This window comes from Gymnoscopelus braueri (assembly GCF_963280865.1).
Source record: "Gymnoscopelus braueri genome assembly, chromosome: 22".
Lineage (NCBI taxonomy): Eukaryota > Metazoa > Chordata > Actinopteri > Myctophiformes > Myctophidae > Gymnoscopelus > Gymnoscopelus braueri.
In genome coordinates this window covers 13121548-13137021 of record NC_137624.1, presented here as the reverse complement: position 1 = coordinate 13137021, position 15474 = coordinate 13121548, and the positions used below count along the sequence as shown (strand labels likewise).

The following is a 15474-nucleotide window of genomic DNA, read 5'->3' as shown; positions in this document are numbered from 1 at the left end:
GGTTTGTTACATCCATGATCCATCAGAGCCAGCCAAGCCGATATGGCTATTATTAACGTAGTGGACGTCCTCGGGGAATCGGATTGCAAGGCACCGTTTTAATCTCGCTGCCGCCGCTGCCATAGCCCTATAATGTCCGCGCTGTCCCCAGTGGTCCGGTGGTGCCGTGCCGTTGTCCTCCCCGCGGTGGTGGTCCCCCTGCTGCTCTAACTAACAAGCATGATGAGCCACACGGACCTGGAGCGCATGTCGCTCAGCTCCTCGGCGAACTCGGTGGCGTCCAGCGCGCGGACGCTCTCGGCCAACGTCAAGAAGCTGCACAACGCGCTCAACCTGCTGCTCGACGACTTCGAGCGCGAGCAGTTCATCCACTGCCTCAACGTCTACCACTCCAAGCGCAACGTCTACGACCTGGTGCAGACGCTCAAAGTCATCCTCAACGCGCCCAGCAAGCGGCAGCTCCTGCCCATGCTGCGCCTCGTCATCCCGCGCTCCGACCAGCTGCTGTTCGACCAGTACACCTCGGAGGGCCTGTACCTGAAGTCGGATCAGTTGGCGGCGGTGGCGACGAGCAACGGCACCGGTGGTACCGGCGCCGAGACGACGCAGCATCAGCAGCAGCAGCAGCACCAGCAGGGTGACTTGTTCTGCATGCCCGGCGGCAGTCCCACATGTCCCCCGCCGGGGCATTTCTCCTCCTCCTCGCCAAACAATCCCCCGGAGGTATACAGATTATTGGTTTACAGGTTTATACCTATCAATGGTTCTCAACCTTTTCAGGCAGTTTTACCCACAAAACAATCCTATTTGAACTGGGGGGACCCCTCCCCACCCTGGCACCCTCACAAGCACTTGGAATAGGCTCTACGCACAGCAGCCATAAGTGTGAAGAAATTCACAAGTGTTGCCAATGATACTAATGAAGGCTCCGTTCCATTCTGGTCAAACAGAGTCAGGGTGCTGATATTGTTCATATTGGCTCACTGGAAACACTCTGCTACACCAGTGGGTCTAAAATTGGGGTCCAGGGACCCTCATGGTTCCTTGAGGGGGTTCCAAATGGTCCCTTACGGGTGTGTAACTCTGAGAGTGTACAAATGGAACTGTACACTCAGAGTTATGGGGGTCGTGGAAATTAAAAAGTCTGAGAACCACTGTGCTACACGAAATGGAACAGAGCCTTCATTAGTATCATTGGAAACACCTGTGAAGGAAGTGATAATATGGCTGCTGTGCATGGAGCCTATATTGTAGGAGTTGAGGCATTCAATTTAGTTTGACAATTTAGTTTGAGGCGTTGAGAGCTTGTAGATCAGCTATTTTCACAATTTGTATTATACTATTTGAAAATTTGGCCATTATTTGACCAGTTTTTATAGTATAGTGTGTTGATTACTTTTGTTGCAGTAAGGATTTTTTTAAAGGATTTTAAAAGGTCTTAAAAGTCCTTAAGTTTTTACTGTCATCTGGGGACCCCCCCCCAAAAAACCCACAGGTTGAGAACCACTGTCCTAGATTACTATTTTGTATTACCTTGGATTAAGAGCGTCTGCTTGCTAAAAAAATGCCCCTAAATTGTCAAAATTGTCTCAGATGGCGTTGCGGGGCTCGCCGGACAGCTTCAGCACCAGCAGCGAGGGGACAGCTCCTCTGGTGCCGCTGCTGGGCAGACACTTTCTGCACGAGCCTCCCGGGGAGCCGCGGCACGTCTCCATGAAGAGGCACAAGAGCAACGAGGGCCTGGGCTTCAGCATCCGCGGCGGCTCGGAGCACGGCGTCGGGATCTACGTGTCGCTGGTGGAGCCCGGCTCTCTGGCGGAGAAGGAGGGGCTCCGGATCGGCGATCAGATCATGAAAGTCAACGACAAGGTGTTCGAGAAAGTCACCCACGCCGAGGCGGTGAAGGTAAAGGAGGTTTTATTTGTTTTTGTGCTTGTTTTAAGAGAGTGGGGAAAGTTGTGTGTGTGTGTGTGTGTGTGTGTGTGTGTGTGTGTGTGTGTGTGTGTGTGTGTGTGTGTGTGTGTTGGCACGTAGCCCACGTGCTTGCATATCGGCTAAATCTTGAGAAAATACAGTCCCAACTATTTTACAGTAGATGGGATCATCAGCAGCTTATAGCCTTATGAATTGGTGCAAATGACAAAGTGCTGCAATTTGTAGACTGGCCTGGTCCTGACCCTAGATCTCTAGTCAACCTCTACCTGAAATTATGTATTCATTAACTAACTGGATGTCTGAAGAAACTGACCTTTTCAAGCTAACAAGGCGATTTATGAAGGAAATTAGTTTTGTTGTTTATTTGTGGTGGCCACAGCGGTTAAATAGCTATGAGATGTACTGTAGACATGTCACAGCAATGAAGGGAAACTGCATGCACTGAGGAGCCAATGTAATTGGACCCTTTCTGGGCAGGTGGTATAGCTACAGAGGGGACTGTATCAACCACTCTGCCTTTAAGCTATAAACACACGATAAGGCTGTCCCGCTGACCATTTCATGCCTTTTATATAGGCTATACCATAGTCAATGTTATTGAGCCTAAAGGAGCCTATTAGCAAATGAGGTAATAAAGGAGTATGGCTGATCTGCGCTGCAGATGCATTAATTTAAACCTTGTGGGGACCTTGGTTTTACGAGGCTGTATGAGCTGTCCGTGGTGCTAAAGACTGATTCTGGGATCATGCCTTCTCCCTCCCTCCCCCTTGCTCTCTCTCTCTCTCTCTCTGGCTGTAGAGCCTATTCTATAGCCAGCTTTGTCATCTGAGAGTGTCACATTTTTTTATTTGAAACTCAGTTATTTTCATCAAGCGCCACACTCCTGCAACAACGTACTGTATAGGTCTATAAATTAGCCTTCACTGCTCTCATTCGTCACCAGTCTACGTAAGCATACAGATATGCGTGCGCTCAGAGTATAGCACAGAGACATGACATCGCACTAGACGTAGGCCTGCATTCCCGAAATGTTGAGAAGCTTTCATATCTAAATTACGTTCTTAAACTGGTGTCCGCTTTTGTATTAGGCAGGCTACAGGTTTATCCCCATGCAGTTGCAGCCACGCAGGTCACTTTGGAACCCCATGCAAAGCAAATGCCTCGCTGCACAATTGACTAATCAGCGCACACAGACATTGCCAGATACGCCTATCAATAAATCAATCAAACTTTATGCAGGAATTCATCCAGCTGACACAGGAAGTTCATTTGCAGTATGGGGCCCGCTTGCACAACTAGAAACAGTGCTTAAGTAATGTAAGAGAAGGATACAAAACGTACTAGACAATCGACACATGAAAATCGTCTCTGAGAGTTGGGTCAACTTTTACACTTTAGATACAACAGGTTTTGCTGTGTAGCGAGCTGACATGTTTCATCGACTGAGTGACCTCTGTGTCCATTATGCCTGTTGTTGAGCAGTTCATTGATGTTGTTCAATGTGTGCAATTAATGTGCGATGATTTTAAGTACACTACTTTTGGGGCTAGGCGTAGGCTAGCGAAGGCTACCACACATACAGACTATGAAGTCTGCTTTTGAGCTGCACTACGTAGATTTGGGCTTTTACCGATAGCCTTAATTAGGTTCTCTTCATTTACAGTCCTACTGGCAAGGCGACTGCTACTACTAGTGCTACCAAGCCTACTCCTACTACAACAAACACTTTTATTAGTCGATTGCATTTGCAACCAGCCTACTTGCCTGCAGCTTTCAGGGTTGAAGGGAGATGGGGGTGTGAACTGTTAACTAGGTCATTTGTAACCGTTTTTATTCAAATACATCAAATGCTCAAGATATGCAATTCAGTGCATTTACATGTACTTATAGTGCCAAATCATAACAAGGTGTCTCAAGAGACTTTAACCACTTGTGAGCTAGTACATCAGCATTTTTGGTCAGTGAAGAGATTTGGTCTAAAGCAGGGGTCTTCAACTTTTTTTCAGGCCAAGGACCCCCTAGCTGAGAGAGAGATGAAGCAGGGACCCTCTCTATATTGTATAAAATTGTGTTTCAGATTAAACTCTTTTTTTTTTTAGTTGGTCTGCTCTTTTTTCCCTCTACACCCTTTACACACCTCTTTGCCAAAAATAGCCGATCTAGCGAAGAGATTTGGTGTAGCGGGGGGGAAAAGGAGGGAGCGTAGTAGACACCTGGGGGTCTCCGGGCAACCTGTGTGTGTGTGTGTGTGTGTGTATATATATATGGTAAAGAAACCGTGCGTTGACACCAAAAATGGAAGTGCGCTGCTGATTTGCATATGATGCACCTGTCATTAAACATAATTATGCAAGCAGGAAAAAACACACACACACACACACACGCACACACACACACACACACACACAAACACACACACACACACACACACACACGCACACGCACACGCACACACACGAGCGGGCGGGCGTAAATACTGTGCATGCATTGACCAGTGGCACAAAACAGACAATACTGTCACATGCTGTAAACAGACTTTTATTTATAGTATTCATTTATTTAGTAGTAGCAGTGTTGTTCCAGTTCCACCCTGCTGTATAGCAGCTCATGCTCTAGGTTTAATCTGCCCAGTTCTGGTAAACCTGTGTTGTCTGTCTGATGACTTCAGGGATGGGTTGTGAAGTCAGTAGATTGTGGTTGGGCTCTGGGGATGAGTCAAGGGCCTCTGTACGTCTGTCTGTCTGTCTGTCTGTCTGTCTGTGATTTAGAAGGATAACTATAACGGGAGAGAGCGAAAAAGTATAGCAAAATCAGAAAGAGATCATTTTAATATGAGAGAGATAATGTGTTAGAGGAAAGAATGATGTGTCATTAAAATTTTGGGAAAGTATTGTATGTAAATAATGTTGGTATCTCATACTGTGTGTGTGTGTGTGTGTGTGTGTGTGTGTGTGTGTGTGTGTGACAGAGAGAGTGAGAGATGAGGATGCATGTGTGAAAAGGCACAGGAAATGACCTCCGTGCTCAGCTTCTCCCTTCCCTTCCATTTAGTCTTTATATGGCTCACAAATACTGTAAAATCGGTCATACTTTTATGTCTTTCGGGGACAGCTGGTGACCCGGCCCAAACAGCATGTGGATCAGAGAGGGAGGATGGCATTTAGAAAAGCAAAAAGCTTGGGAGTCTCTCAATTCAATGGGCCCACATCAGCTGGGCCTGCTGCCAAACACATTCACATGCGGAGGCTTTGGCCACAAGTCAGAGAGAGAGAGACGGAGGCTGAGCTGGATTGCTGCAGCTTTGCAAGACTGCTAATGGTCACCGCGTTGATTAGAAAATCAGAGTGAGAGATAAGAATCTAGCTAAATCCATGGAGGGAATTAATACTTTGGTTGCACCGGGGCATGGTTCCACGGGTATTAAGAGATGTTTGTCTGGTTTGTTGTTGTCAACTTGTATACCTGTAACAGAGACAGCTGCTGTTGGGAATTTGGGCAGCTGTTTTGGCCAGAATCTGATAAGGCTCTTAAATACCCTCTGTGGACTTGTCTTCTGGTTAGCTGTGTGTGTGAGTTGCCGCTATCGATTATTTTCTCAGACATTATTCCAGCGATTACCTTTTAATCAACCAAATAATTGAATGTTCCCCCCAAAATAAAATGTAAAAGCAAAAATGATAATAACAATCTAGATGACTTTCTAGCACATCTTCTGCATAGAATAGAGAGTATGCACATGTGTCACTTTTCCACTGTGACACGCCCCCCTAATCTAGACTGAGTGGCAAAACATTGAGCAGCATGGAGCGTTGGAGTTTGGAAGCGCTCGTTGGAAATGGGGCCGTACGTCTCAACAATTCTGCGTACCACCTGTTTCTAAATGTCACATAATGCAGGAGGCAGCAGGACGTTGCATTGTTCTGTTTCAATATTTTTATTAGACAAAAAAGTTGCATTGTTGAAAACGAGCGCTTCCAAACTCTGACACTAAAATAAACACCTGCACGGAATCTATTGACAGAAAGTAGCTCATAGCATGTCTACGGTGGATCTTTATGAAACAAAAACTTTGCAGATAGAAAGAGAATAATTCAAGCTTTCCGTACAGCCGCCATGTTGGTGAGTTTAACGTCTAATATAATCAGATAGGACTTTTCTGTTTGGATGTATGGGCTGGGCTGTCGAGGCCAGAAGTAGTTTTTTTTGCCACTCGGTAAGCGTTCCCGCATAACTTCCGGGTACGATGATGTCACGCGCATAGCCTCTATAACAATAAATAACCTTAAAATCCAGGAGTGACGGGGCAGCCGTACCTGAGCGGGTAGAGCAGCAGAAGGACACTGGTTCCCCCTGTTCCTCCTCAGTGTACACTTATCCCTTAACAGCTCCCCACATGTGCTCTTAATAATGACCATCTGAGCAGCCATCAGCTTGGTCAAGCTGAAACTGAATTTCCCACGTGGGATCAATAAAGGTGTCTAAATGTGTCTACATTTTACATAAATGTCTAAATGTAAGTACAAAACTAATGTATAAAACCTGACCTAAATATCTAAATGTTTAATGCCCAGAAGGAAAGTGCATTCCAATCACATAAAATTGCAGCGTAACATTGATTAAGACGTAATGGCAAATGGCCGGTGCATTTACAGTATATAGCACCCTTTCTCCAAAGCACTTTTCAATGTGCATTCACCCATTCACACACCAATGGCAGAGGTAACCAACCGTGCAAGGCACCAACCTGCTCGTCGGCAGCAGTTAGAGGTGAACCGTGTTGCTCAAGCTCTACCTCCTGAGCCACAGCTCTTATTTCATCATGGCCAGTGATGGAAGAAGTACTCAAATGTTTTACTTTAAGTAAAAGTATCAATACCACAATGTAGAAGTACTCTGTTACAAGTAAAAGGCCTGTGTTCAAAATGTTACTTGAGTAAAAGTACAAAAGTATTGGCATCAACGTATACTTAAAGTACCAAAAGTAAAAGTACTAAAATGTTTGAAAATAGCAGATCTACAAGCTCACAACGCGTTGTGAGCTTGTAGATCGGCTATTTTCAAATAGCCTATGTACAAATAGGGCTAAAGTGGTTAATGTGTGTTTTATGACATAATAATTTATATCTGCAAAGTAATAGTAAATAAAGTTTTCAAATAATTGTAGTGGAGTAAAAGTACAATATTTGCCTCTGAGGTGTAGTGGAGTAGAAGTAAAAGTATTGAAAATGGGAAATACTCCAGTAAAGTAAAAGTTCCTCAAAAGTGTACTTAAGTACAGTACTTGAGTAAATGTACTTAGTTACTTTACGCCACTGATCATGGCAAACCACAGGAACCTCCTGAGGTCAGTAATGATCCTCCTGCACCTTCAGGATGGAGTGTTCATTCCTGCTTTCTATTAGCTAGCGTGCCTTCTGCACTATTAGGCTGTGCTTGAGCGAGATACTGAGGCCTAAAGGCTGATTTATGCTAAGTTGCTCGCCAGTGTCGATCACCTTCAATAACCGATCTACAAGGTCACAGCGCGGCCGCAGTGCGATGTGTTGGGAGCTTGTAGATCGGCTACTTTTGGTGTACGACCACTTCGCACAGCTGAGTAGAACTCAGGCTTAAATTGCTTCATCATGCCAAGCAGTACTGCTTGGCTGTACTCACATTTTTGACTTAAGTAAAAGTATCAATATTGCAATATAAAAATACTCTGTTTCAAGTAAAAGTCCGGAATTCAAAATGTACTTGAGTAAAAGTACAAAAGTATTGGCATCAAAATGTATTTAAAGTACCAAAAGTAAAAGTACTCATTATGCAGAATGTCCCGTTTCAAATGTATAAAAATCTTTTGAAAATAGCAGATCTACAAGCTCACAATGCGTCGCGATGAGCTTGTAGATCGGCTATTTTCAAATGGCCGAAATGTATATAGGGCTGAAGTGGTTAATGTATGTTTTGTAATAATAATCAAAATCTACAAGTTTTCAAATAAATGTAGTGGAGTAAAAGTACAATATTTGGATCTGAGATGTAGTGGAGTAAAAGTAAAAGTGTACTTAAGTACAGTACTTAAGTAAATGTACTTAATTACTTTCCACCACTGATTCCAAGTGTGATCTAAGGCATAAAAAAACAAAATAAGTATGCAAGTTCATCAAACTCCCTTGGATAAACAAACATGAGATAAATAAGTCCAACAAGTTGATGACTTGTTTTTCTTGGCCCTTTTCTGACCTTGGTATATTTCTCAGAAATTATGGCAGCTCATTTGTTTACATGATCACTTTGTAGAGATTTCAAACACCACTCCTTAACACAAGGAGGTCATTTATTGGCGCTACGTCTTATTACCGTCTGCCACAGCGCACTATGATTTGTATGAGAGGCACATCTTTTTAAGTGTCTAGAAGAATTCAATCGCCATTAGAGAAAGTCACCTCTCCCTTTTAGAAAATATATCCTGCCGAAGTGTAAACGTTGCAGAAACCACGTCAGCTTGCCGGTTTGTGATTTAATGAAGAGAGCTTTTTGGCCCGGGTTCAAATATTTTCCACTGAAAAGATTTGTAGCTTTTACGTCAGTCCGTTGTTCTTTTTTTATCTCTCTTTTATCTCTGCGTCTGTTGAGTGAAGTTATGAGTCTTTTTTTACACAAGAATGGGGAGTTTTTCAAATGATTGCTCTTATTGATGCAAACCAATTGATGCAAACATTTTACAAACAATAAACATTAACACAGGCATTTATTCGGAAAGTTCTGATTATCTAAAGCTGTATGCGGGACCACCTGCCTTGGCAAATGATTTTGTTTGGCTTTTTTATTGATGAAAACTGGAAGATTTTTCAAACAGTTCTGTTTATATGCAGACAGTCATATACAAAATGATGTCTCTCAATCTGTCTGCTATGCCTGCTGCAGAGCGTTGTATCTGCTTGCACAAGAGACTGATATTCTGCCTCAATTATTTCTATTTTGACCGTGGAACTATCTGTATATCTGACTGACATAGTGTCTTCTTACCGGACTTAGTTTTCTTTGTTCCTTTCTATATTCCATTGGTTCTCAAAGTGGGGTTCGGGGACCCCCAGGGGTCCTTGAGGGAGTTCCAGGGGGTCCCCAGCTAAATGATAGATAGTTAGGAACCAAATGGACCCTTATGGGTCTGTAACTCAGAGAGATTTGTACACTCTCTGAGTTAAATTAACATTGACTTTACAATATAAATTGGGGTCCCAGAGATAAAAATGCCATTAAATGGGGGTCCGTAGCCTAATGCATGTCAAACTGGGGGTCCTTGAAATTAAAATGGTTGAAAATCACTGAGCCGTAGAAATCTTCTCTTATGGGGGTCCTTGGCACATCTTTTCAAATGGGGCTCCACGGGCTAATAAGTGTAAATTTGGGGGTCCTTCGCATGAAAAAGTTTGATAACCACTTTTATATTTTATATTCATATGACTATTTGAAACTGCAAATGATATGGCTTTTTGGTTTGTTAATTTCTATCTGTAGCTCTTTAACAATAAAAGATATACCCACACACTGCCTCTTGCACGTTCAAGGGAAGGTATTTAATAAGTAAAAGGTATTAATACCTTCTCTTGAACGTGCAAGTGGCAGTGTGCGGGTATATCTTTTATTGTTGATTTATTTCGTCTCCTGTTTGTTGCCTATACGCGCCTGCTTTTCAACCTTATCTCTGGGTGTGCGGAAGTTCTTTTTCACTAGTACTCCGGGCTCTTCAAAGTCTAATCTCCAGCACTCCAGTCTGAGGTCTCTCAGTTCAAATGCTGCAATCCAAGCTGAGTGGAGAGACATAACCCATTAAGACCGGGAACGCATCTGTGCCATTTTAGATTTCTTTGGCTATTCAAAAATAGCAGATCTACAAGCTCCGAGCTACGAGCTTGTAGATCTGCTATTTTTGGGGGGAAAAAAAATGTTGTTGCAAATCTTAGAATATATATATTTATTTTTCAAGCGAACATTTGTAATTCAATTATTTGCTTCTGGGGATTCTACAAATGTCTGCTAAAAAATGTATGTTGCTATATAGTGGTGCTCAAACCTTTTCATGTCAAGGACCCCCAAAATGTGTTTTTTTTTTTTTTTTAAGTATTTGGCCGCAGACCCCCATCTGAAAATATTTTGTTCCAGGGACCCCCAGAAGCAAATATTTTAGTTAAAAATGTATATGTATATTCAAAGATTTGCACAAATCTTCACGATTAATTTTTTTTAAAGCAGATCTACAAGCTCATAGCGCGGCACTGAGTGCCGCGCTATGAGCTTGTATATCTGCTATTTTTTTAATAGCCGTAGAAATCTGAAAATGACACAGATTCCTTCCCGGTCTAAATGCGTTAAGCAGGTGTTTACTGGATGCCAGTCAACACCATTTTGGAACGTGTGGAGCTGGGCTGATATGAAATATGTCTGTAAAAGCAGGATGGATTTGAAAGAATACAATAACTTTAAAGCTGCTTTGTGTTCCGTAAAGATATGAAAGCCAATTTCCGCCACTTCAATACAAAAAAAAATAACTGGGCCCTAACTGATAGGGATCTACAGTATATCTCTGTGCTATTCAACCCATTAAAACCAGGAACGCATCTGTGTAACCACTTTAACCATTATGTTATACTTTGGCTTTTCAAAAATAGCAGATCTACAAGCTCATAGCTACGAGCTTGTAGATCTGCTATTTTTTTTCTAAATCGTGAAAATTTGTCCAAATCTTTGAATATATATTTTTAAAGCGAAAACTTTTTACTCAAATCTTTGCTTCTGGGGGAACAACATATTTTGAGATGGGGGGTCCGCGGCCAAATACATATTATTTTCGGTGGTCCTTGACATGAAAAAAAGTTTGGGAACCACTGATATTACAGCAACACACGTTTTTCAGAAAACTGTTAGGATTTAGAAGACATTTTGTAGAATCCCCAGAAGCAAAGATTTGAGTTACAAATGTTTGCTTTAAAATTATATTCAAAGATTTGCACAAATGTTCACGATTTTTCTAAAATAGCAGATCTACAAGCTCATAGCGCGGCACTCTGTGCCGCGCTATGAGCTTGTAGATCTGCTATTTTTGAATAGCCCAAAGAAGATCTAAAAGTGACACAGATTCTTTCCCCGGTCTAAATGGGTTAAATACCTACAATAGATTCTCCTTATTTTGAAGAGGACATTCTTTGAAACTCTCCATTCAGAAATCCCCTATATTCCCAGGCCCAGGGAAACGGGAGATCTGAATGGACGGACAGGAAATAAAGCTCATGTCAGCGACCATCGGGGTGACAACGACCACGTGTCTCCTCGGTTTACCGCACCATCACTCATCCACACAGCCTTGCCTCTGAAATAAATCATAGTGGCAGGGGAGGTCTTAAGCCTGTATACAGTCAACATTAGGTTCAGAGGAGACTCTGTTAGGCCTGAGCCAGTGGTGGGAAAAGTACTCAATTGCTTTACTCAACAATACTGCAATATAGAAATACTCTGTTACAAGTAAAAGTCCGGAATTCAAAATTTACTTGAGAAAAAGTACAAAAGTATTGGCATCAAAAGGTACTTAAAAGTACCAAAAGTAAAAGTACTCATTATGCAGAATGTCCCATTTCAAGTTTTCAAATGTATACAAACCACAAATTCGGGCCCGAACCTCTAGAGTGCGACGCCTTCGTGCCACTGCCGATGTGACAGATATGGGCATATATGGAGATGTGTGTGTCTGTCAGGCTGTGTCCCTTTTAATGGTCATATATGGAGCTCTCTGTATTTGGCAGTACTTGTCCCTTTTATTTCTCTCTCTCCCTCTCCCTCTCCCTCTCCCTCTCCCTCTCTTTCTCTCTCTCTCTCTCTCTCTCTCTCTCTCTCTCTCTCTCTCTCTCTCTCTCTCACTCCCTCTCCCTCTCTCTCTCTTTTTCTCTCTCTTTCTCTCTCTCTCTCTCTCCTTCTCCCTCTCTCTCTCTCTCTCTCTCTCTCCCTCTCCCTCTCCCTCTCCCTCTCCCTCTTTCTCTCTTTCTCTCTCTCTCTCTCTCTCTCTCTCCCTCTCCCTCTCTCTCTCTCTTTTTCTCTCTCTTTCTCTCTCTCTCCCTCTCCCTCTCCCTCTCTCCCTCTCCCTCTCCCTCTCCCTCTCCCTCTCTCTCCCTCTCCCTCTCCCTCTCGATGTATGTATAGATATATACATCTCAATCCATACATCTATCTATACATCTATCTATACACGCATATATTAAAGCAGTGGTTGTCTGTAACTCTGAGAGTGTAGGCAACTAATGGAACCAAATGGACCCTTACAGGTATGTTAGTGTGAGCGCGGATTCACACTTCAACAGTTCAATGCAACTGTAATGGTACTGAGGTGCCTCATGGGGCGCTGTGGACCATGGGACTGTGACGTCACTGTCGCATCCTTGGTATTTTAGCAGTGACGTCACGGACATGGTGTCCGCGGACATGGCTTAAACAAGAGCGGAGCCATTATAAAGAGCGGAGCCAAAATTCATAGCCCGGATTGTTGTTTCTCGCTCGAAACCTGGCAACCCTGAAAAGAGATGAATATATCGTCTTATTTTCTTTCTAAAGCGAGTAATTATAAGGCTACGTGGTGATTCAATTTTGCTTTGGGATGTGTAGGACACGAAAAGAAGGGTCATATAAACGTGGCTGGGGTGGGAATATGGACATCAGCAGGGTGGCTACGAAGACATACATAGTAAGTAGCAAATGTTTAAGTTTATATCCGGCATGTTCGGCTAACTGTTGCTGACAGTGAACTGCTCCTTTCCGGTGTGGTCCGGTGTGGTTCCCAGGGGGTGGAAATATTGTTGAAAGGAAATAAATGTGCTTCAAAGGCAAATATATAGTGAGCAATGAAAAGTAGACGAAACAATGGCTAAATAAAGCAAGAACGTTGTGGCTAGTGTTGTAGTGACATTTTATGTGTTTTTGTTGTTGTGTTGATACCGAAACAATGAATTGCCATCAGGGACACTGTTAACTGGGACACAGGTAAACGCTAACTTTTCTCAAATGTTATATTAGATATTCTGAAAAAAAAAGAAAAAAGATCAATGATAATCAAAATCTACAAAGTAACTAGTGACTAAGGTTTCCAAATAAATGTAGTGGAGTGAAAGTACAATATTTGGATCGGAGATAGTAGAAGTAAAAGTATTGGAAATTGGAAATACTCAAGTAAAGTACAAATACCTCAAAATTGTACTTAACGGTAGGTTCAATGGGGACGTTTTAGACCACAACCAAATACTAAATGTGCTCTTTAAACTCTCAGGTCAAAGGAGTGACACTCAAATGAAACGCAGTAAGCTGTATAAATTGAATCCTACTTTCAGATGGGCCCTGCAGACAGGGGAAAACAAATGCATCATGGCCTTGAACGCAACCAATCTCATGAATGGCATATCAATATAACCCAAATCAATATTTCCCTTTCAGGGATGGCGTAAACAACTCCACTTATATGATATTTCATAAGGCAGCTATTCCAGTTAGCCTTATAAAACAAAAATGGAAGCCTGTTAGAAGGCACAACGCTGACAAATGGTTGGTCAAGAATGCAAGACCATCAGAAAAGTACTGTGGGAAAATGGCAAATGAAAAACAGTGCCAACCAAACAACCCAGCCTTACGCATTATAGGTACAATGAAATTGTCGGTAAATACAAATTAAACATTTAGGGACACAAAAATAAATAAAACCCACGTGAAAGGTGAAGATATTGACAGCACCATTAATCAAAATCAATGCTGGGATATGTGGAAGCATCGCCCCATCCAAAATGGTGACATCTGGGGAGCACATCTGTACAAAGTCAAACCAATAAATCTAATTGATTCAGATTAATGTATAATGAAAGAAGAAGATTAGAAGAAACAATTAAGGACTACTAAAAGCCCCTTGATTATCCAATTACTTGGGAAGGATTGACAAAATATCTCTAGCCAAGGAAAGCTTGCGGTCCAGGCGGCATTAAACATAAAATGCTGAAATGCAGCACCCCCAGAGATGCAGGGGGCGGTGTTAAAGTTGTTCAATATCATATTACGGTCAGGATGGTTTACTGACATCTGGTGTAAAATGGCTCATTTCCCACATTCCTAAGAGTGGGCACAAATCTGATCCTAGTAAGGCTGTATACTGTTAATATGAGAGAAATATTCTATGACAGGTTGGATAATGAAGCGGTTAGCCAAACTGAGCAGAGTAACGCTGTATTTTTAACTCGCGAGACGGTGATAATAGTTATTGTCCATGACGGAGGCGCGCCGACTCAGCAGACCTTGAGGCCGAGGAGGCGCGCCCGAGCGGCGCCTCCAGGCGCGAGTGCCCGCACCGACCAGCCGATGGTCTGCTAGTCGACTCAGCGTCGTCCGAGTTGTAAACCGATAGGGGGAGAATAGATCTTTTCATGGGTTACTATCCACGACACTCTCTAATTAGTGTGCATGCGTGCGTGCGTGTCTGTGTGTGTGTGTGGGGGGCTCTAGTGTGCCCTCTAGTGTTGGTTCTACAGAATTGCGTAGTAACAGGTGTGTTGATTACATAGACAGATTAATGTCACCAGTCGCAATCAAAGTGAATCGATAACAAAGGGGGAAGCGAGGGGGAGGGGGGTGAAAACGAGCGCTCATTTTTCAATTTCACTGGTTTTCCAATTTCCCTGTAACATATATACCCTTCACAGTTTAACTACTTAAAACCTGCACACTTCGTTGTGCATGGTAGTGAAAATAGCCAATGTGCGAGCGCACAACGCACGCGCACCACAACGTGACGTGTCGTGAGCTTGTAGATCTGCCATTTCTGCAGAATGTTAGCAAAATGTTTGCCTATTTTCGCCAAGTATTTGCCTATTTCTTGACGTGCCCAGAGTAGGAGTTGGCCTACTTGGAAACTTTTTCTTCAAAAAGCCCTCAGGACAGAAACGGGTTAGATAATCACTATGCGAGTAAAAAGAGAATAACCCAAATCAGTAAATCACAATTGTTAAACTATCTAGTTAGGAGGACTCCGTTCTAGATTGTTGTGCCTCCTCCGCTCCCATTCCTCACTGTAATTATGAAGTGAAATATTTATAAATCGCTTTAATTAACCCATTCAATCCGGGAACGCACCTCTGTCATTTTAGATTTCTTTGGCTATTCAAAAATAGCAGATCTACAAGCTCATAGCGCGGCACTCGGTGCCGCGCTATGAGCTTGTAGATCTGCAATTTTTTGAAAAGTTGCGAAAATTTTTATATATATTTTAAATATATATTTTTTGTATACATTTTTGACTCAAATCTTTGCGTCTGGGGGTCCCTATTCCAAAATATTTTGAAATGGGGGTCCGCGGCCAAATACATTAGTTTTTTGGGGGTCCTTGACATGAAAAAGTTTGAGAACCGCTGGTATAGAAACACGTTTTTCAAAAAACTGTTAGGATTTAGAAGACATTTGTAGAATCCCCAGAAGCAAATATTTGAGTTACAAATGTTTACTTGAAAAATATATATATTCAAAGATTTGCACAAA

General features: G+C 42.6%; 1 protein-coding gene across 1 annotated transcript in view; it reads left to right on the top strand.

Annotated features, from left to right (window-relative positions):
• Positions 1-222: 222 nt before the first annotated feature.
• whrna (whirlin a) overlaps positions 223-15474 on the top strand; it is a gene marked incomplete at both ends in the record, with an annotated part of 211719 nt that continues 196467 nt past the window's right edge. Inside the window, 2 exons of the mRNA XM_080419964.1 lie at positions 223-723; positions 1594-1905. Of these exons, the coding sequence (XP_080276090.1) occupies positions 223-723; positions 1594-1905 (813 nt within the window). The remainder of the gene's footprint in view (positions 724-1593; positions 1906-15474) is intronic.